The 21,347-nt window shown below is 38.6% G+C and overlaps 2 protein-coding genes across 2 annotated transcripts in view; one reads left to right on the top strand and one right to left on the bottom strand.

Annotated features, from left to right (window-relative positions):
* ANO6 (anoctamin 6) overlaps nt 1–5,431 on the bottom strand; it is a 119,497-nt gene extending 114,066 nt beyond the window's left edge. The window contains exon 1 of the mRNA XM_010006303.1: nt 5,407–5,431. Within this exon, the coding sequence (XP_010004605.1) occupies nt 5,407–5,431 (25 nt within the window). The remainder of the gene's footprint in view (nt 1–5,406) is intronic.
* A 6,007-nt stretch (nt 5,432–11,438) lies between these two features.
* Nucleotides 11,439–21,054, top strand: DBX2 (developing brain homeobox 2). Its single transcript, XM_010006286.1, has 3 exons — nt 11,439–11,531; nt 17,539–17,726; nt 20,585–21,054. The coding sequence occupies exons 2-3, from the start codon at nt 17,649–17,651 to the stop codon at nt 20,903–20,905; spliced, it is 399 nt and encodes a 132-aa protein (XP_010004588.1). The 5' UTR covers nt 11,439–11,531; nt 17,539–17,648; the 3' UTR covers nt 20,906–21,054.
* Nucleotides 21,055–21,347: the final 293 nt, after the last annotated feature.

The raw sequence follows: 21,347 nt of genomic DNA, 5'->3' as shown, positions 1-21,347 counted from the left end.
AGCCCCGCTGAGAGCTGTGTCGCTGGGTCGGAAGCGGAGAGTTCTACAAAGCGGGTTTTGTGCCTCGAATATGCCGATTTTCATAGAAATACTTTTTTTTATTATTTTTTTTTCCCGGTCGTGGATAGAGTTTGGAAGCATTTTTAGGAATGCGCACTTTGTCGGTCATGGAACTGTTTGAAGTTGGATTCAAAGTTTGTTTATAAAATTAGGTATTAGACTCGCCACATGTGTAGTGTTTTGCCTTTCTGTTATATCAATTTATTACAGCCTTGTGTGCCATCTCCTGAATTTTTATATATGATCGTGTAGTTTTAAATGTACTTAAAATAAAACAAACAGTCATATTTATTGAATTAAGGCTTTAAGATTTGGAACCAAAAGGCTCGTTTTAGAACCAGAATTAATAATTGCTTTTTTTTTTTTTTTTAAGCATAATTTTACTTCGTTTAAGTCCTAATACCTGTTCTGCAAAATTCAAAGCAGTTTTTGACTCTTAAAAATAATGTACTTTAAAGATAGGCAGGAGAGAGTCAGATATTCCGAATATTCCAGCTGTGTATCAGTTTTTTAAACGTGTTTATTCTGAGTAACTTTAGGGCAGAACAGCACAAGTATTATCTTCCTGAAATTAGGCACACATTCTTCCCTCCCCCCCCAAAAAAAGCCCTAAAGAAAATGCTACGGATGTATAGAGCACATGTAAATGAGGAGATAACAAGATGTCCCAGCACTCATTGCTATAGGTAAACTTTCTCTGAGTATAACAGCAGTTCCTGAATGCCGAGTTTTTCAAATGCTTGCTTCCAGGATTAGTTCTTTCTTTGATTGGCCTACAGTGGTACTCATGAACTTGGGAAGGTGTTGCAGGATTGTCTAGTGGTTTGGAGCCCGATCCTATGTTTCTTCTGATGCCACAGCTCCCAGGGATTTCAGAGGGAGCTTTGAACAAAAGCATCGGTGACAAATACTAGGTTTCCTCTTTCATTATGCACTCAGAAAAATATAGTCCACTAAGGTAGAAAGATGGACAGCAAAGATGTATGTATTCTGAGAGGGATCGGTTGATTCTTACCTGACTTACATGTCTTAAAGAGAAGATGGTTCTTAGGTGTCTAAACTTTCATACATGTACATTAGATTTCAGCTGTCCTGCCGAGCCAGATTTTGGGTTTTCCAAGGAGTCTGTTCCTCTCTAGTGTGGGTGAATGCAGAGGGAACCGTTCAGACTGGACACTTGCATTTGTGAGTAAGTCTTGTCTATGCAGTGATAGGGCAAGAGACTGTTTTGTCAGAATAAGAATTTTAGCCTTGAGGGACTGATGTAGGTAGTTTAACTAAGAGATTTGTACCAGGTAGGATTTTTTAATGTAATGATTTTTGTGAGTATTCTCTGATTTTTGTAAAGTTTTTGAGGAATAAACTTTCCTATTTGGACCCCTCAAATCACATGGCATTTTGGCAAATCTTGGTCTAAGTCTTTAGTAAGACTATTGGACATACTAAAACTTTCTTTTAAAAAATCTTTCTGAACTAGCTAATGCTCTGTAGATCATGCAGGGCCTAGAAGTGCCCTAGCAAGCTAGCTTGGTATAATCCAGGATTTTTGAAATAAATTTTTAAAAGTTACAGCTAATGAAGACTGAAAAATACCAGTAATCTGTATTGATCATGTAGTCCCAAATTCTAGTAAGGTCACCAAAAGTTGTCAGAGAGGAAGGAATATAAAATCACACCAGAGACTGAACTGAATATACTGAACCTTTTTACAGTTCCAAACCCAATGTATATCCACAGCATCTATCAAAGAAAGATGTAAATAAAGCACTCCATTTTAGAGTACCTTTTAACACTCCATAAATTTGCTAAAGAACGAAATCCTTTATTCTTTCTGTAAACTGAAAAAAAAAGGAGAATGAGTGGGATGGCACTTTCTATCTGTGACATCTGGTCATGGTAGCTTTTCCCTTTGTAACTCCTCAGCAACAAAGTTTAATCAGCAAATTTCCATTGCTGTAATTTACAAATTTCAAAGGATTTAATTTGACCTTTCAAAGTGCTTATCTGCATACATATTTTGAGTTCTCCTCTGAAATTATCCTAAATGCAAAAGTACTCTAAAAGTATCACACCATAAGAAGCATCCTCTAGTGAGTGGGCTTGAAATAAATATATTCATTTGTAGAATATTAAAATAATACCTTTCCATTTTTTTCCTGATTTCTGATAATGAAATGCAATCAAATCAGGCTTTAAAAATTAATTTTATTTTTATTTAAGAGTACAACTGCATGAATAAATGGCATATAACTTAAGAAGGATAAGCAGAAGGAGCATTATTGCTAGATTATAAACTCACTTGCCTTTTACAACATTATGCCAGTTTATACCAGCCTGGGATGCCTGCATGCTTTCTGGCATTGTGCTCTGAAGCCCCAGTGCTGGTGATGAAACACTGAATGGGGCCCACCAGCTCCAGCAGGCATAGAGAGCACTGTGTTTCTGTCTATCTGCGCATAGTTTCTCCTGACCTCTGTGCTATGGGCCTGATTCTTCTCTTTCAAAACTTGTTGCCTGGATGAAATATATGTATAATTCTGCCCTCTGTTTTGTGAGACCTTTGCGTTCAGTGTGTATTTGTAGCCCTGACTAGGTAAAGAAGTGCAGAATCTGCTTCTGCTGTTTCAACAATGGGATGCGTTCTGCTCCTGCCTACAAACTTAAGATATGCACTGTTTTAAAGCAACATTTCCCAGGGGAACGTATTTCAGCTATGTGGCTTATACTTGCACTGCCTCTCAAAGGAGGAGGGAAGCTCCAGATCAGAGTTCTGAGCAAACAATTGTCTGTTAAACATGGAAGAAGTCCTCAATTTCTGCTTGCTGATCTGGGATTTTGGCCCTGTCCTGGTACTCTAGACTTATCATTATCTTCCGGATAAATTATAAGACCTGACAGTTTTCCCCGGTGTTTTCTGACATAGGAAAATCATCCAGAGGATGCTGAGATACAGTCTGTTGTAGCACAGTTGCATTAAAGAGGTCCACTCCACGTCTTTACTTACGACTTGGTTTCTAGAAGTATTGGCTGACTCCAGATTGGAGTGACCTCCTTGATAAATATGAAGTTACTCTGCTACCTGAAATTATTTTCTGAAAACCTGTGCTCTTCTCAAGTAATTTGCCCTGGAGGAGGATGACAGTAAGTGCTTTACATCCTGGATGTACACATGCCTGGCAAGAATCTGGCTTTCTGCTTCAATCTTGGCATTTTGATAGATTAACAGAGAAACGAAACTGAAAAGTGCAACAAAAGAAATAAATATAACAGTGAGATACTTCCTTTGCAAAACTTGCTGAAAAATTGAGCTTACGGGATTTTTGCCTAAAGTTTCAGGGGCTTTTTGGACCAGGATCAGTTTTTTTTTCCTCAGGTGATGACAGCAATTCTATCCTGCAACACTATTATTTTAATCAATATACTTTATTACTTGAATTACAGAAATTAAGTGGGTTTTATCCTTAATTTTGGACCTTCTCTTAGTGAATAAATGCTTAGTAATTACTGATGTCAAACCAACTGGCAGCCAGAATGTGTCCTCAAGTGACAAGTAACTAACTTTCAGTAAAATAGAAGGTAGGAAAGCACAGAGTGTTTTATCTCAACTCCTAGGCTTCGCTAGCCTCTGGAACGTGCTACCCTCACTCAGGCAACAAGTTGACTAACAAGTCTCTGGATTTTCCTGTTTTGTAGGTGTTTTCTGGGGACAGAAAGTTTTTTTAGGGTGGGGAGATCTATTTGGCTTTTTTTTTTTTTTTAATGCCCCGATTGCTGGGAGCACTGAGGCATCTTCATTGTTTTCAAAGTTTGTCTTTGAAAACAGAGAAGTTTCTGTACCCTTCAGAAATCATAGGCTGCATGCAGCAGTTTTTCCTGCTTCCAGTTAACTTTGTGAGCTGTTTTAATAGAGTCAGTTTGGGGTGCCCAGCATACCTTAAGAATGGCTGTGAAATGGCTTTTAAAGGACAAATCTTTGTCCTCATTGTAAGGTTGCCAGAGCTAGACTTAGTGCCAGTTGTTCTTTCCAACCCAGCCACCAGTCTGGCAGTCCAGACTCAGCGGGGAATATGAACATTGGCTTGGCAGTGCTTTTGCCTCTGGCGACTTGCTGTGAAGCCTCAGAAAGGAAGAGGATCCCGAGTTTGGTCCTTAGTGAGATTTAAGTCCTGCCAGAAGATCTCCGCACTGCACTGGGAAGACAAGTGGTGGGGTTTGTAGAAAAGGAATTCACAGAGGGGAAACAGTGGAGTCAATTATGCCTACAGTTAGTGGATTAACTGCTGAAAAATGTATTTTTGTATTGCCAAATGAACTGGTCTTCTGAAACCTTGTAATATATTTTTAATGTTTTTGGAAAACCCACAAATGTGATAAGGATTAATCTCATAGGGCAAGTTCTTGAGTGCAGATTTTGGGTTTCATTGTACTGTTTTACATTAACAAATTCCCCTGATTTTCAAAAGGAAAGTTCTCTGCCTCCATTGTCCTACCAAAGGTGTTATGCATTCTTTGTGTAATGCAGCTCTGCAAAATAACTCTTAATATATACATTTTCCTAAATGGTACTTCGTGATCAGTCATGATCCGTAGCAGAATTGGGAAGGAAATACTTTAAATATGAGAATAATTGCAGGTATATAAGGTGGCAGGAGGATTTTTCAAATGTCATATATATAGACCCAGATCCTTATAAAGTTAGGCATCTGAGTATTTTCAGTAACCTGGACTGTGTTTCTGTGAGGGGAGTTGTCACATTGGAGAAGTGGCCTTTGCATTGTGCTGAAAAACTTACTAAAATATCCTTTGAAAAGCTGCCTTTTCTGAAGTTGTAGCACATAATTCTCTTAAGGTATTTTGTATGTATGTTGACCTCCTCCTCATGAGTCTCAGACAGTTTGGTATTGTTTGTTGCAGTCCCCACCCCTGGAATCTTGTGGCTGTGAATATCTCAGATTTCAGCTTGAAAAGGTATTTCCTTGTGCGAATGTAAAAAGACTAAAAACCCCATGTGTTTACAAAGAAAAACAAAAAGAAGGAAAAGGAATTCACCCTTTGTTATGTTTTTGCTCTAATAGTGTTTAGCCAGTCTTGAGACTTTGGGTGATTAAATGGTGCATTTTGGCCAGTTGTAAGATTTCAAGTTAGGGCTGCAATAGTGAAAAACCAGTGAATTGTTCTCTTACAGCATATGACCCTAATTTTGCCTTGCTTGAGGAAATTATTTCTAAACAAACTGCAGTATGTTGAAAATCAAAGAAAATAATGTCAGTGCCTTTATGGCTGAATTTTGTAATTTTTTACAGAGTTTTTATGGCTGTAGATAGGGTCGTGTTTTTATGATATTACCTGTGAAGGATAAGAAGGCGGCCATGGTAATTCAGCTGTTTGGCAAAAAATGAATGATTAATGTCATTGTCTAAATACCTTGTCTAATCCATGGTCAATACAGAGAGATGCCTTCCAAGAATGTCACAATTTACCTTCTTAGACATGTATTTTGAGATGATGAATCGTTACATAGAGCTACTTAACTCTTCTCATTAAGTGTATAGGAGGCCTTGACAAGGACCTTAGACCACACAATGAACTTTTAGACAGAGAAGTGACAGTAGTGCCCCTTTTGACAAGAACTTGAAGGCAGAAAGTGCTGGGGCATGTTACCTCATGGGCATCTTGAAGAAGTACAGAGCTGGAGACAATGATGGTGCATCCACAGCTGTCCAATCCAGGATCTCTCTTCTAAATAGCAAGGCTGTGTACAAGGCATGGGAAGGGTGGAAGCCACATTTACTGCTGGCACCAGGAGACGCATGTAGTCTTTGGCAGATGGTGTGGGGTTTGGTTGTTGCTTTGGGTTGTCACAGAAATGAAATCTGACCATGCATTGTCACCAGCCTAGGGCACTTGTGTTTCCTCAGGCAGAGAAAAACATGTACAGCAAATCATGCTGTAAAAATTAGACGCATGAATGATGCCTCTGAAAACTGATGGTGCTTCACATGATCTCAGTTGATCTGTAGTGTGACTGTCAGCCACTACATTGCAATGGATGTAAGGAAACGATGGCCATGCTATCAGCACATTTCAAGCCCTTTTTGATGTCTGCTAATTTTGAAAGCCCTGCGGAGACGTGACATAAAAAAGCAAGTCCACTTCTCACATCTGCTTTTTGTGCAGGATTTCAAAAAAATATATATTTAGAAGTTCAAAATTCTTTCTGTGAACATTAGCTAATATTTTACAACTGATGTGTGAATGCTGCTTTGGTCTACCCTTTTGGCTTCATGTTCTTTGAGCATTCATGGAGTCATGTTTTAGAGGAATAGATGGGAAGTGAGTAGACAGTGACTTTTGAGAGTGCAGGAGATCCAGCTCTGAGCAATGCTGTACCACAAGCTCTTACCAGCTGTGTGGTGGTGACTTCCTAGGCAATGGCTATTGCTTCCTCCTCATGGCCAGGGACTCCCCTTCAGCTGGCTGAAATGCTTTGGGGATGCAGAACTGCTGCTGGAGCATTGTACTCTAAACACAGTAACTGCTGAGGACATAGAGCCATGGATCTCTGCAGGGCCCAGGGGTTGGGGTTCAAGAGTAGAAGTAGTGCCATGTGGCTCAGATGGACCACTAGCCTGGCAGAGCCACTGTTGGACTGTTTGCAGGGAGCTCTTAATGACATGAAACTCTCCTGCAGCTTTGCAAAAGGTTGCCTTAATCATGACCAAGAATAGGCATAAGTAGGAAATTACAGTTTACTTGTGCCTGCTTTACGGGCACAAAGCATCCAAGATTCTCAAATGAAATGGGATCATTTTATCAATAATATTTTTAATTTGCCTGCCAGGGCTGGAGGCTTGGCATCACTGTGGGAAGCATTTAATGTGGATTTAGCAATACTTGGAGAATTCAAGGACTGCATTTGCGCAGCTTGAGGTCTCTCTGTTCCTGCGCTTACTGATTCTTGTTGGCTGGCTCTAGGCAGCTTACTCAATCTTCAGAGGTGTTTTAGCTCTCTTCATGGGATTGTACAACATTTTTATCAGTTAGCTATAAAAATCCCCAACAAACTGCATGTGTGGTGAAGGAGCCATGTATGGGTAATACCAGAACTTTACCATCTGTTCACTTTTCCTCAATAGCCAGTTTTCCTTTACCCCTTTCCACTTTCCTGCTGGCTAATGGCCTATACTATTTCCCAAGACTTTACACAACACTAGGATTAGAAAAAGCAAATAGTGCCTTAAATAACACACCATTTTAAAATTGCATGTCCATTTGAACTGAATTACATTTAGCAACCTTGCTCTCAAAATGGTGGATAGAGGGAAAACTTCTAGTTCCACTGTTGGCGCAACTTCTTACTATGGGAGGGATTTTGATTTTAGAATATCTTCAGAGCTGGAAGTATATTTTAAAGTATCAGGATCTGATCTAATCTCGGAGTTTTAGCACTGGATGAGCTTGAGGTCCATTTGAATGTTTAGAGTAACTGTATTGCTTGTGAAATATTATTAATTCAAGAAGCTGAATATAAATAAGCATTATTACAAAAATTTTTCATGTAGCAATGTCTAAAAAATTTAGCTTTTGTGAAAAAATAAAAATAAATTATTGATTTCATTTTGGATATATCATCCTATTTATGACCATATAAATTTTCTTTTAAAGCATGTAGTACAGTTTTTGGACTGCCAAAATACACTTATACCCTACTCTGATATTTCATTTTCATATGTCTATGAAGTTAAACCTGTAAAATCTCACTCTTGTGAAATGCTTAGTTCCACACAGTCTCTGTTTTTATGAAATAGGAATGCTAAGCAGAAAAGGAACCCCTGGAGACATTCACAATTCTCCTGGACATGTTCCTGTGTAATCTGCTTTAAGGGATCCTGCTCTAGTAGAGGGTTGGACTACATGATCTCTCAAAGTCCCTTCCAAGCTTTACCATTCTGTGATTCTGTGATCTTGAATACAAATTATTAGGATTTGGCTCATGGTTAATGGATGCTTCACAGGGCTGGAAGCAACAGTTGCCTTTTGGTTTTAGTGTTATTAATTCTAGCCAATAAATACAGAACTGATATTCAGACATTTCAGCAATTTTCAGCCATGTGTCAACAGAAACAATGTTTGCTTCAGATTGTTTGACCAACAAATACTGATAGAATGGCCATGATGTATGTGACCATAAAATAAAAGCATAGACAATGCTTTCTGTATGTTGTCCTAAGCCCTAATAGATATTTTGTCATTCCTACAAGTACAATCATAGCATACTTCTGAACATAATTCTGAAGTACATGTAGCTTAAATATATAATTTTTCTCTAAGCAATTTTAATTCTGTTGATGCAGTTTCACGCAGACGATGGAAGCCATTCAATACAATGAATATTCTCTGCTCTTTATATTAAAGATAAAAATATACTCATATGTGTTAGGTTGAAGCATTAACATTTTTCTCTACAGAGGACTCTAAGGTGCAGTTGACTATCCCTGTATGATGCCAGATTTTTTACTGATGGATCTCTGTGTCAGTGATACAGATTGGTTTGAGTGCAACAGCTTCACTAGACTGCACCTGAGTAGACTGACTGTCCCTGGTCATAACCGGGAGGTTGGAACCTGAGGATCTTTAAGGTCCCTTCCAACCTTAACCATTCTATTACTCTATAGAAAGACACAGTGCCATTGTTTATTCCACAGGATCTAGCATAAATAAATCCTGAGAAATGGCTTCAAACACCACTTTGTTCAGAGTCACATGAGGATGTATCACCTGCATCATCTTCTTACGCAAATATTCTGCCTTACAGCGGTATGTGACATGCAGGCAGAAAGACAGCAGTTTGTTCAGGGAATTAAGTGGAATGCCCAAGAAAGCCAGAAGCATGATTTCCATCGACTTGAGCAGAATTAGTGCTCTGCTGTTTGCATCATGGTGCTGTGCTAGTGGCATTGAATCATTGCCAGCAACATCCATGGAAATATATGGCTCATTTGGGATTTCCTCAAGCACGATGTCTCACGTTTTGACCCTGATCCATCTCCTGACCTTTATGCTTGCAGCTTGCTTGTTGAGAGATACAGTGAATGAAGAAAACCTATCCTTTCCAATCCCTCTGTCTTTATTTGCAGGAGCATGCTACCCATCTGAAGCAATAACTTACTCTATTCTGATTTATCCATGTCTCTTGCTTGTATCACATATCATAATGAGCCACACATTATCAAAAAAGAGCAAAGAACTAGAGAGAGTTAAGAAACTGTAACAGGGAATATCAAGGACAGGCTACTATGTCTGACAAAAATTGTATGACCTGAATAAGGTGTTTGAGCAATGATAAAGGGGAATAGGGCATTCAAGGAACACTTGAGGTGTTTGAGAAGGAAGCAAGGAGATTGCATATGGTACCTCTAGGTGGTATTTTTAGAAGCAGGTGACTTGAAGGTAAACTTGATAATGGCACAAGGAACGTGGCTCCCAAGGAAGGGAGGGAAAGCTCCTCACCTGGGAGTTTGGAAACTGCAGCAGATAGAACAGTAGTGGCAGATAAACTTTATTGTCAAGAACAGGCTCTCAGGTTCAGGAGGGTGCCTGTGATTATCTGGCAGGTGTTTTCCTTCTCCATCTCCTGTGCTTCTTCAGTTACAGTCAGATTCTTTCCAATTTATACACCCCACCAGTTGTGTTGAAGCCCCTTGGATATATGAGACAGCTAAAATTTGGCTTCACATTCTTGCCTCTTAAGCTCTTTAGGACACAGTTTCACATTTGATAGTCTTGTGTGAAAGAGAAGCTTTAGAATATTAATGCCTGATATAAATAATAATTATTGTAAATTAAGCAATACACTTCGAAATAGGCAATTGGTTCCTCTGGGAACATATTTGTATTTAATTAGAAACAGTAAAGTGTTGATAAAAACATGTAGTAATAGAATGCTTATAAATTTGTGATTACAGTTGAAGACATTTTCTTCTAAGCTTGTATGAATTCAGACAAAAGTAGAGGTAAATATTTTCAAAATGTGCACAGTTAGGCTTCTACAGTGATAGTTTATTGCTTTGGGAGATGAGCAGATTTGAACATCAGAGAAGTTATTCAGATACCCTAATACATACTCAGGAACATAATTTTGGATTATCTTTGTTTTTAATTTGAGTAGAAAAAGCTTTGAAAATTAAAACATTACTTAGATACATTTATTTATTTATCTGTTTTTCTTCCTGATTATCTATGTCTTAATTTTTTTAATCTAAGTATGCAGTTATTTTTAAAATTAATTAAGTTAGTTATAGAGACTTAAAAAAAACCTACAGTACAAAGTCTAGAGCTGTTTATTTTCTGCCTAAACCAAGACAGGAAAGTGACATAAATGTTTTGATGCTGATCACATTTTACAAGCATACATTTCTAGCAAGGGTGATGGATCTATTTTCAAAAGCAAAAACTACTCCAAGTTTCACAGTTGAGTAGTATGAAACTTAAAGGTATTTAAGATTACTGGAAAAGCCCATGAGTTTCTTGAAAAAAAGTTAGGGGATTATTAGATAATGAAGACTTTTCCAATATTTGGAAGCATTTTTTAGACATAACAGAGACTGCTGATTCATTAGTTAAAAAAACCAAATATACAATGTTTAACAAATATTACCTAATTCTGTGGGATGATGTTGCATTTTTTTTTTATTAAGCAGAGCCTTTTTCAGTAAGTGGTTCATTTCAGTTTAGAATATTGCCCCAGCCAGAATGAGTTTACCATCAGGGTAGCAGAATCAGTCCCTGGAGTTTGTGCCTGTAGATCTCAGCTGTATTGTCTCATTGCATTTTATATAATTTATTCATAAATGTTTCTTTTGTATTGAAGACCTTATTGTTTGACTACTAATAACAGCATTGGAGTATAAGCGGAAGAGATATTTTTTTTCCTAGGATATCATGCTTCCTAGATTTATTGAAAATAACTTTTTCAGATTCATTGTACCATATACATTATACCATATGCATCAATATACTGATTATTTCAACAACATATTATTTAAACAAAATGTTCAGTCCTAGTAGTTAGGGAGAAAAACCCCATAATCATAGCAATTACAGAAGTAAATTTCAAATCTGCAGAGTTTCATCCTTAGATATATATACTGAGAGTCTTGCATGTTGTATTTAAGTTCTACATGTAAAATAGCCTTGCTAAATTGAAGAGCAATTACTTGGTTGATCATCGTTTGCCTTAAAAATATCACCATCTTGAAAAAAAGGAAAAAGAACTTGTGGGGCAGGACTTTACACACTGACTTTCTAGAGGACTGTTGTTATGAATATCACCTAAGCTCAATGGATAATCAATTAGATCTATGCTTTCTTTGCAGCTCTTTCCAAACACTTTTTTCTCCGAGCCCCGCCATTCTACTCAGTATGCTGTGGTGGGTCCTGTCAGCACCCTGCATCCCCCACTGCTTTTCCAAGTAAGTTTTTATGCTTCATCAGTAATGCTTGAGTTATTCTGTAAACCAAAGCAGCAGGATTTAATGTGTTCTGGAAAACTAATTGGTAATGCAATGGCAGCAGCTAATTCCTTAGTAAAATCACAGCAATCCTATTCAGAGGGTTTCCAAAGATTTATCAAACTTAAGTACACTGAGCAATTGTGAGAGGTTCCTAATGGCATTGAGACACCCAGGCAGAGCTAACCTAGGAAAGCTCCTTTTCAGTTTGCTAGAAAAGATTCTTTAAAATCAGTAACTCTTTTAAAAATCTGTGTCGATAAACATTTGCAAATAAGAAGAGAAAAGAGCTGAAAGATCTTTAAATGGATGCTGCATTTTAATGTCTCTTAGGGGTAAATTATGATTTAGGAAGCCTTAAGATTAAATAAAACAGACATTGTTTTTCTAACAGTCAAATGCATGGACACATTTCATTTGTTTTTCTTTTATAATTACAATGTAAAACATTGAAGAAGTAGGTTAAAGAGAAATTTGACCATTTTATGTTCAGGATTAAGAGCTGAAACACACTTTCATCTAATCCAAATCTACATTTAATTTTGATTGTGAAGTTTCCGTGCCATAGTGTAGGAAGGGATATCTGTGATATGATGCAGGAATACAAGCAGAAGAGTAATTTCTTAGTCCTTCAAAATGGAGAAAAAGCACAAATTGCCTTGCAAATCCAGATGAAAATTGGAGCTTATGTGTGCTTTAGCATACACTTTTTTATCAGAGTCACATTCAAAGCCTTCCTGGCTACGTGCATGTGTTTTATGAATGTTTCAGAAGGGCAGTTGCTAAGTTGAATGATTCTTGACAAGTGAGGCAGCAAATGCTGGCAGTTTAATGAGCTGCAAGTTTCTGAGCACCTCTTTAGGGGGCTGACACTTTCCCACAGAGCATTTTACATGGCCTCGGCTCTCCCACAATGGCTGACAGCACCATGACCAATCACCACTTTCACTTTACTCATCCACACGCGACCTCACCACAATTTTTCACTGTGCAGATGAACTTTAGGAACCATTTCACATTGAAAAGGCCTGGGCAAGGGTCAGTTGCCCTTTTGTATGGCCATAAAGCAATACTCTATGTGCCAGTCTTTTCTCCTGTCTCACATTCCAAGAGATTTTCTGGACACCATTTAAAGCACTTGACTGAAAAATAAAGCAGTGAATGAAACTGACTTTTATAGACTCATTCTAGCTCATCTTCCCATATAACCCTGTCTACCTGAAAAGGGATTTAGTGGATGAGCTGAGTGTATACAGGGACTTGCTGAATACATAGGCCCATTATCAACTGCGGGGATTGTTTATTAACCAGGACTGATACACTACTATTTTGGAAGTGACCTATTAATTGTCCATTTAACTAGAATGTATTGAGTTCAAATGAAAAAATGGAAACCATGACTAAAGCTTTTACTTGCTCCTTCAAGGTGGTCTCTGCCACGAAGGCAAATGAAGATTGTTCCACAGATTAAGAGGACATTTATCACTATATATTAGGATACAAAGGAACTACTTAAAAAACCCTGAAGCAAAACAAAAATCAAACCAGCAACACAGGAAATGGTAATAGATTTACATTTATGCCAGCAGAGCACTAAACCTTTTGATGCACGTTCAGAGTGACAGGCTGCAAACTGACTAAAAAAATTTCATTTTGATGGAGTTGTTGTAACGTACAAATCACTACCTGTCCTGCTGTACTGAAAAATCCTTTAATCAACAATCAGAATTCAGTTTTCATGTGAGCAATCAGCATGCATTTTGGGATATGGGCTATTGTTTAAATATTTTTCTAGACTGGTCGGTTGTTGGTGAGTCTTCATTATCCCAAACAAAAGTTTCAAATTTTTTGACCCAGTGGCTGTTTACTATACCCTGTGAGCATTCTACTCATCATTAAATTTTATTTAGCTAATTTTTTAAAATCAGATATATATTGTTCCTTAGAGCGTGTAGATTCTTCACCCTTAAGTTAGTCTAATACAGGTATTAAGATGTACCCTACACACTGCCTGTACTGAAATTAATTGGCACCTCGGGGCTCCAGCAGGAGGTTGTTTCTTTGCTGATTGACTTTTAACAACCAGCCAGGCAAGACAGATTTTAAGGGGTCACATAATCTGGCATCCTCTGTTCTTGGCTGACAACTCCATTGTGGAATGGAGGCCAGAAGGCAGGGACCAACCCGTTTATGCCTCTTGCCTCACTGATGTCTCTTGGCCTGTAGTGAGGATGAGACAAGGTACCACCTCATTTGTTGTCAGACTATACCTTCCTGTAAAGTTGGTGATTCATCAGAAGCTACTTGGAGGCTACCTGGTAAAAGGTACCTAAATTTACTGAAGTTGAAAAGAAGGAAAGAAAAATATGTTCAAGGAAGAAGGACCAGTGTTTGCCCCCAGCTTCATGGGCAGGATGGAAGCTTGGGGTAGGGGTTGTGAGGGGACTGTGCACTCTTCAGGGAAATATGAATCCAGCCTGCCCTTTACAGAAACCTCCACTGTGGCATTTTGACTTCTGTTCTACACATAGTTTATTTTGGTTTGGATGGAGTCTTGACTGTGTGTCACTGTGTCATAAATACTAGGAAAGTACCAGGAGGTTATGATTTTTGTATCTGATCTCAAACATAATTTTGAAATTTGAAATACATCTGTGTACATTTAAACTCCTTTATATTATAACCTTTTACATTGTACTTTTTGTCACAGGCTATTATGGGGGATAAATGTAAATATGGGTTCTTAAGGATGGAGAAGTGTAGGAAAGGCATGCCTAGCAGCATGCAATGGTCCCATTTGATAGTGGCAGTGTATCTTAAGGAAGGATTGTTATGTGCTTTCTGAGCTCCTAATATTATTCCTATGCTGGTAAGAGCTGGAGGCAGGATACAGGGGTAATGTATGTAGTATCAAACTAGACACACAAGCACCACAGAAGTGTTTAGTCAACTTTGCAAGACATACACATATACAGTTCAGTTTTTCATCATTATACATACACAATTCTATAATATCCGCAATATATGTATGCTTGTTTCTCTGTGGGTTTTTAAAGGTATGCATACCCATGAGTAAATATATATAATATACAGAAGTTGAAATGTGGTGTACCCCAAGGAACAGTTTGTGAAAGATGCATCTGAATTTAATTAGTATTTTCAAGATCATCATATAGAATTACAGGATCATAGAATAGTAAAGGTTGGAAGGGACCTTAAAGATCATCTAGTTCCAGCCTCACACTAGACCAGGCTGCACAAGGTCTCATCCAACCTGGCCTTGAACACCTTCAGGAATTGGACTTTCACAGCCTCCTGGGGCAACCTATTCCAGCACCCTACTACCCTTATGGGGAAGAATTTATTCCTGATGTCTAACCTAAATCTATGCTCTTTCAGTTTAAAACCATTACGCCTTGTCCTATCACTGCCCTCTCTGGTGAAAAGCCCCTTCCCAGCTTCCCATAGGCTCCTTCAGGTACTGGAAGGCTGCTATAAGGTCTCCCTGGAGCCTTCTCTTCTCCAGGCTGAACAGCCCAGACTTGCTCAGCCTGCCTTCATAGCAGAGGTGTTCCAGTCCTCTGATTATCTTGATGGCCCTTCTCTGGATCTTCTCCAACAGGCCTATATCTTTCTTGTGCTGAGGGCACCAGAACTGTACACAGCACTCCAGGTGGGGTCTCACCATAGCAGAGTAGAGGGGCAGAATCACCTCCCTGGCCCTGCTGGCCACACTTCTTTTGATGCAGCCCAGGATGCAGTTGGCTCTCTGGGCTCCAGCACACACTGCAGCTCATGTTGAGCTTCTCATCTACTACCACCCCCAAGTCCTTCTCTCCAGGACTGTTCTCCAGCCATTCTCACCCCAGCCTGTATTTGTGCCTGGGTTTGTGCCGACCCAGGTGCAGGACCTTGCACTTGGCCTTGTTGAATTTCATGAGTTTGGCACTGGCCCACCTCTCCAGCCTGTCAAGGTCCCTCTGGATGATGTCCTTTCCCTCTAATGTGTCAACTACTCCACACAGCTTGGCACATAGGTTGCTGGGCATACACATAATCCCACTGTCCATGTCTCCAACAAAGATGTGGAACTACACTGGTACCAATACTGACCCCTGAGGAATACCACTCATCACTTACATCTATTGGGATGCTGAACCATTGACCACAACTCTCTGGGTGTGGCCATCCAGCCAATTACTTACCCACCTAGTGGTCTATCTGTCAAATCCATATTTTACCAGTTTGGAGACCAGGATGTTGCATGGAACAGTGTCGTATGCTTTGCACAAATCCAGGTAGATGACATCAGTTGCCCTTCCGCTATCCACCATCTTTGTAACCCCATCGTAGAAGGCCACCAAATTAATGAGGCACAATTTGCCCTTAGTGAAGCCATGTCACCAATCACCTCTTTACTTTCCATGTGCCCTAGCAGACTTTCCAGGAGGATCTGCTACATGATCTTGCTGGGCACAGAGGTGAGACTAACTGGCCTGTAGTTCCCCAGGTTTTCCTTTTTCCCCTTTTTAAAAATAGGGGCTATGTTACTTTTTTTTCCAATCAGTATGAACCTCACCAGAGTGTCAGGATCTCAAATATGATGGATAGAGGCTTAGCAAAATCTATTGGTCAAACGTATTTACTTCCCTCCCCACTACAGCTAACTAAAACAGACTTTTTCATGAAATAATGTATAATCTTTTAGAAAATCTGCTTTACAGGGGAATGTTGCCATTGGCTTTGATACGAAAATGATCCTTGAGGGAAATTAAAGAGCAGCACAGCTGTTCAGCTGCTGTAACTGTAAACTGGGATAGCAATCTTGGCCCATGTATGTGGAAAGGTGCAGAGTCTCACTTGCATGCGATACAAACCAAAGCCATCTTTGTGGCTGCCCTCTTGCAGAAAGATTGTAAGTGTTGGTGGCTAAATAGCCATGACACAGGTCTCTGCATCAAAGGGCAGCTCTTTTCTGGCCTGCTTACAACTGCCCTGTGCAATCATCCCATCCAACACTTGGTGACAGGCCTGTTCAACTGGCCTCTGGTGCTGCTCCCTGGATGAGCATTAAGGGAAGCCAGGAGTGCCAGAGGCATACCAAGCTTCACCAGGGACTGCTCCCCATCACCACATCCTTCTAGGGCAGAGGGAACATGGAAAAGCACTATAGCTTTAGGCTTAGGATGTGAAGAAGGTAAGAGATTTATTTGGGTTTGTGTTTTCTGTGAGGCAAATGAAGGGACAGTGTGAGCACTTCTACTTCTCCACTGCAGCTTCTCCCCCAACTTTGAGGCTGGGTTCTGTCTAGGCATGGATCAAGGGGATGTGACTGGATACATTGAAAACTCTCCTCCCAGGACTTGCTAAGAGATGTAAAAGGACTAGAAACTAGGCTGAAAGGAATAAATTCAAATACTTCCCAAGTCCTGTAATAAAGAAATTACTACAGTTTCCAATCCATTGCTTCATTCATAAGTGAATGGCCAAGGATTTTCTGAGAAATAGCTCTCTCTGAAAGCCTTTCATGAATCAACAGAGCTAAAGAAAGCCTATTTAGTTTTTTTAAATCAGTATTACAGTCCACTTTTATCTGGTTCTGTTTCACACAAGGAGAAAATACACTAGGAAAACTTGCTGCAGTTCACCGAGTGATGATAACATGCAAAGGACAGTGGAGACATTTCTCTCTGAATGTGTTTGAATTTTACAGCTGCATGGGCCCTGTGTTAATGTTCCTTTATGAACTCATTTGATTTACTTTTACCATGTCAAGGGGACACTTCTGACCACTGACAGCACCTCTAGATCCAAGTGAGGATTTAGTCCTTAATGAACATGACTGAAGCATTACGACACTCTGATAACACCAACAAATCAAAAGCAGGACAGTAGTCTGCTACCATTATAATGAACGACACTTTATATTTCTCTGTTATTATGTGAAACTCTCATCCGTTTCCTCTAGGAGAGGAAAGTGTCCTGCCTCTTCTGACCCAGGAGTCTAACTCCAAAGCCCGGAGAGGTATATTAAGAAGAGCTGTCTTTTCTGAAGACCAGAGGAAAGCTTTGGAGAAAATGTTTCAGAAGCAGAAATATATCAGTAAAACAGACAGGAAGAAATTGGCCATTAGCCTGGGTCTAAAGGAGTCTCAGGTAAGTAATGACAGAACATCTGTGACTTTGTCTTTTTAAGGAAAAAATCTTTAAAATGACTTTGAAGAAGGAAAATTGAATAGCGCAGGGGTAGCCCTGAGCTCCTTCACTGAGCAAAGACCTCAGTAAATCAATGGCAGTTTTATCCAAGGAATGTTTGAACAGGTTCCTAGTTTATTTCCTGAAAGCATGCATTCAGAAGTTGATTGCTCCATTTTCGCACAAAGTGGGAGAAGTGCGACCTCTGCATTGAATTTCCAACTCCCATTTAGCTATCTGACAGAGCCCCTTCAGGGGCTTTTGGGGTAGGGAACTATGCTTCATCCCACTACCTGATCCAGTGATCCAGGCAGAACACAGCAGCACATAGAGCCCTCCTGCTTTCCTCTGAGCACCCTTTGCACTCGCAGGTGAACAGCTAGTGATACTGCAGTCAACAGCACTTGCTCTGAAACCATTCTTCCCCAAGAGACAGGCAACTATCCTACAAAAAGAAACTTACCTGCACTAGGAGAGAGATCCTCAGAGCTGAGAGAAACTGTAGAAGGAAAAATTTTGTAGGGTGACCTTCTGAAATGCTCCCACTTACCAATTCACATTTCATGTGATTTTTCACATGAACTGGCTTACTGCAGGAATTCAAAGTTTAGCTGAGGGTCTAAGACCTCCAGTGAGCTGTTCTAACTGAACAGGTGCGGTAAAGGTGGTGCTGAGTGGCAGTAGCCCAATCTGGAATCTCAGGGGCCTAACCTATCTGCAGATAAAAGCAAACGAAAACTGCCTGGCTGGAAGAGCCCAAAACCTGAAAAACAGTGGAGAAAAATGTTTTTGAGAGCATGTAACAGCAGAAAATTAACATGGTAGCCACTGGTAGGTGGGATTCTGAAGGTGCTGGAGTAGACACAGATCTCTAGAGAACAGCTGAAAGAAAGTGAGAGAGTGACAGTACAATTTTACTTCTTCACATGCAGTGGGAGTAAAAGTGCTTAAAATATATATTGCAGAAGCTGTCTAGGGGAAAGAAAAGCCTGGGAGTGGTGATGGGAGTTTTGATCATCTTTATCTTGGAGATTTTCAGAATTTGACAAGGCTCTCAACAATTTGATGTAACTTTGCAGTTGGCTCCACTTTGCCCAGGAGGTTAGATTTTGTAGTCTGGTGTGGTTCCTTGCAGACTGGATGACTCTGACCCCATTGTAAGCACTGCAACTATAAACAAAAACAAGCAGCAGGGTGTGGTGCTTCTCACTGTTATGAACAGAGCTGCAACCTGCAAGACTAACAATTTCAATGATAATGTGCAATTGTACTCCCCAGTGTGGTGCCTAAAAATTTCCCTGTATATTTCTAATATTACATGTATTTCATTGAGTTTTTCTTTTGTGTTCTTAATATTCAGAAGAGCTCAGGGAAGTAAAAACTGACATATAGATAACAACTACCACTACAGGAAAATAATTTAATAATATGGGTAGACCAGATGATACCTATATCCTCTTTTTTTTTTCTTTTTTTTTTTTTCTTTTTTTTTTTTTCTTTTTTTTTTTTTCTTTTTTTTTTTTTCTTTTTTTTTTTTTCTTTTTTTTTTTTTCTTTTTTTTTTTTTCTTTTTTTTTTTTTCTTTTTTTTTTTTTCTTTTTTTTTTTTTCTTTTTTTTTTTTTCTTTTTTTTTTTTTCTTTTTTTTTTTTTCTTTTTTTTTTTTTCTTTTTTTTTTTTTCTTTTTTTTTTTTTCTTTTTTTTTTTTTCTTTTTTTTTTTTTCTTTTTTTTTTTTTCTTTTTTTTTTTTTCTTTTTTTTTTTTTCTTTTTTTTTTTTTCTTTTTTTTTTTTTCTTTTTTTTTTTTTCTTTTTTTTTTTTTCTTTTTTTTTTTTTCTTTTTTTTTTTTTCTTTTTTTTTTTTTCTTTTTTTTTTTTTCTTTTTTTTTTTTTCCTTCCTCATGAAAGGAAGAGCAGTTCCCATGAAGGCTACTTCTTCATTTTTCTGACCAGTGATGCTGGAGGAACAGTACCTCCACCTAAGGCAATGATTTTCAGATCTTTGAAAGCATAGCCCCTTTGTCTTCATATCAAGTATCTGAATATTAGAACTAGATGCAAATACTTAAGAAAAAATAGAACACAGTCTGAATAATTTGACTGATCTCCCCCTCTGTTTCTTCTCTTAATGTGAAACTAGTTCATAGAAGAGTATTTCCAATTAGTTCCTAGATGCATGTTTCTCCAAGCTTTTCTCAGCTTTCCATAAATGTCTTTGAATGCTTGTGATCAAGCTTTGCAACTTGGAAGTTTTAAAAAAATTGATTTTATCTCAAAAGCACATGGATTCTAGACAACTCCTGGAAAAATGTAGTCAGGCAGACAACATATCTTTAAATCCTCACTACTGTGTTGTATGTCAACACACATTTTGAAGTTATTTGGCAAAGCTGTTTTTAGCTATGCCTGTGAACGGGACAGTCATAGTTCTTAGAGCCTCTTTTAAGTAGAGGGCTTCACAGCACCAGTAATATAACATAGTTTTATTAATGATAATGATAATTTACTCTGAGAATACTTTTCTGTTTAGAAGAATGTTGATACAGGAAATGGATCTATCTATAATCATTGGGCTGTCCTTTATCCAGTCTAAATCAAATAATCACCTTTTTGAAGTGGTAAAAGTCAAGCAGAGTATTTGGCCCAGCTGTAGTTAATAGTGATGGAAAAATCCTCAGATAATGTCAATCAATGAGCTTTACTGGTTCTACTATAGCAATGAATAAAGAAGGAACAACATGAAACTAAGGAAAAAAAGCACCCTTATTATGGCAAAATTGTTTAAATAAAAGAATGTAATAAACTCTCTTTAATTTGCAAACAGGTGAAAATTTGGTTTCAGAATCGAAGGATGAAGTGGCGAAACTCCAAAGAAAAAGAAGTGCTTTCAAACAGGTGCCTCCAAGAAGAAGGTCTTCAGGAGAACTACCTCTCACAATCCACCATGAATTTTACCTCCCCGTGCCAATCTGTGTGGGAAGTATCTCAGGAGCCGGCAAGTCCAAGGTGGAGGGAGAATTCTCCAGGAAATTCTGAAAGACTGACTAGTACACAACCACCTACAAGAGCAGATTCATCACAGAGTCCACTCTATTTGTATCCTGACCAAGACACTGCAAATAAGGCAGTTACATCATCAGCCTGAATAAATAGGGCCAGTTTGTAAATTGAGTGGAGAGCATAGGCTTCAAATCAGCAGTCTTCTAAAATTAACAGTATTTGGACATTGTAAAGCTAAGTAGTTTATGCCTCATAAATTTGCTAAAGTCTAACACCATTAAAATGACAAACAACTAATGGTTTAAGAAATATTCTTCAATATTCAGTCTTTTCTTGTGTCTTTTTCAGTCTCGTACTGACCTGAAAAGTGAAATAGGAACTGATGGTAAGTAAAACGAAGAGTATGAAGCTGAAGTGCTCTGATGTATACACCTGTGCTGTATACGATACTCATTAAAAACACACTGATAGAGATTCACTTTTATCTCTCACTGCAGTCAGACCAATTAATTACTTTTGTGCACAAGATAAGAATAACCCGGTTTCCCTCAAGATATTAAGTTACTTCTGGTTCTTCTTGAAATTCA

Source organism: Chaetura pelagica, unplaced genomic scaffold (assembly GCF_000747805.2).
Source record: "Chaetura pelagica isolate M959 unplaced genomic scaffold, ChaPel_1.0 scaffold108, whole genome shotgun sequence".
In the NCBI taxonomy this organism is placed as follows: Eukaryota; Metazoa; Chordata; class Aves; order Apodiformes; family Apodidae; genus Chaetura; species Chaetura pelagica.
Note: the sequence above shows the minus strand (reverse complement) of the source record. Positions and strands in the feature narration are given on the sequence as shown.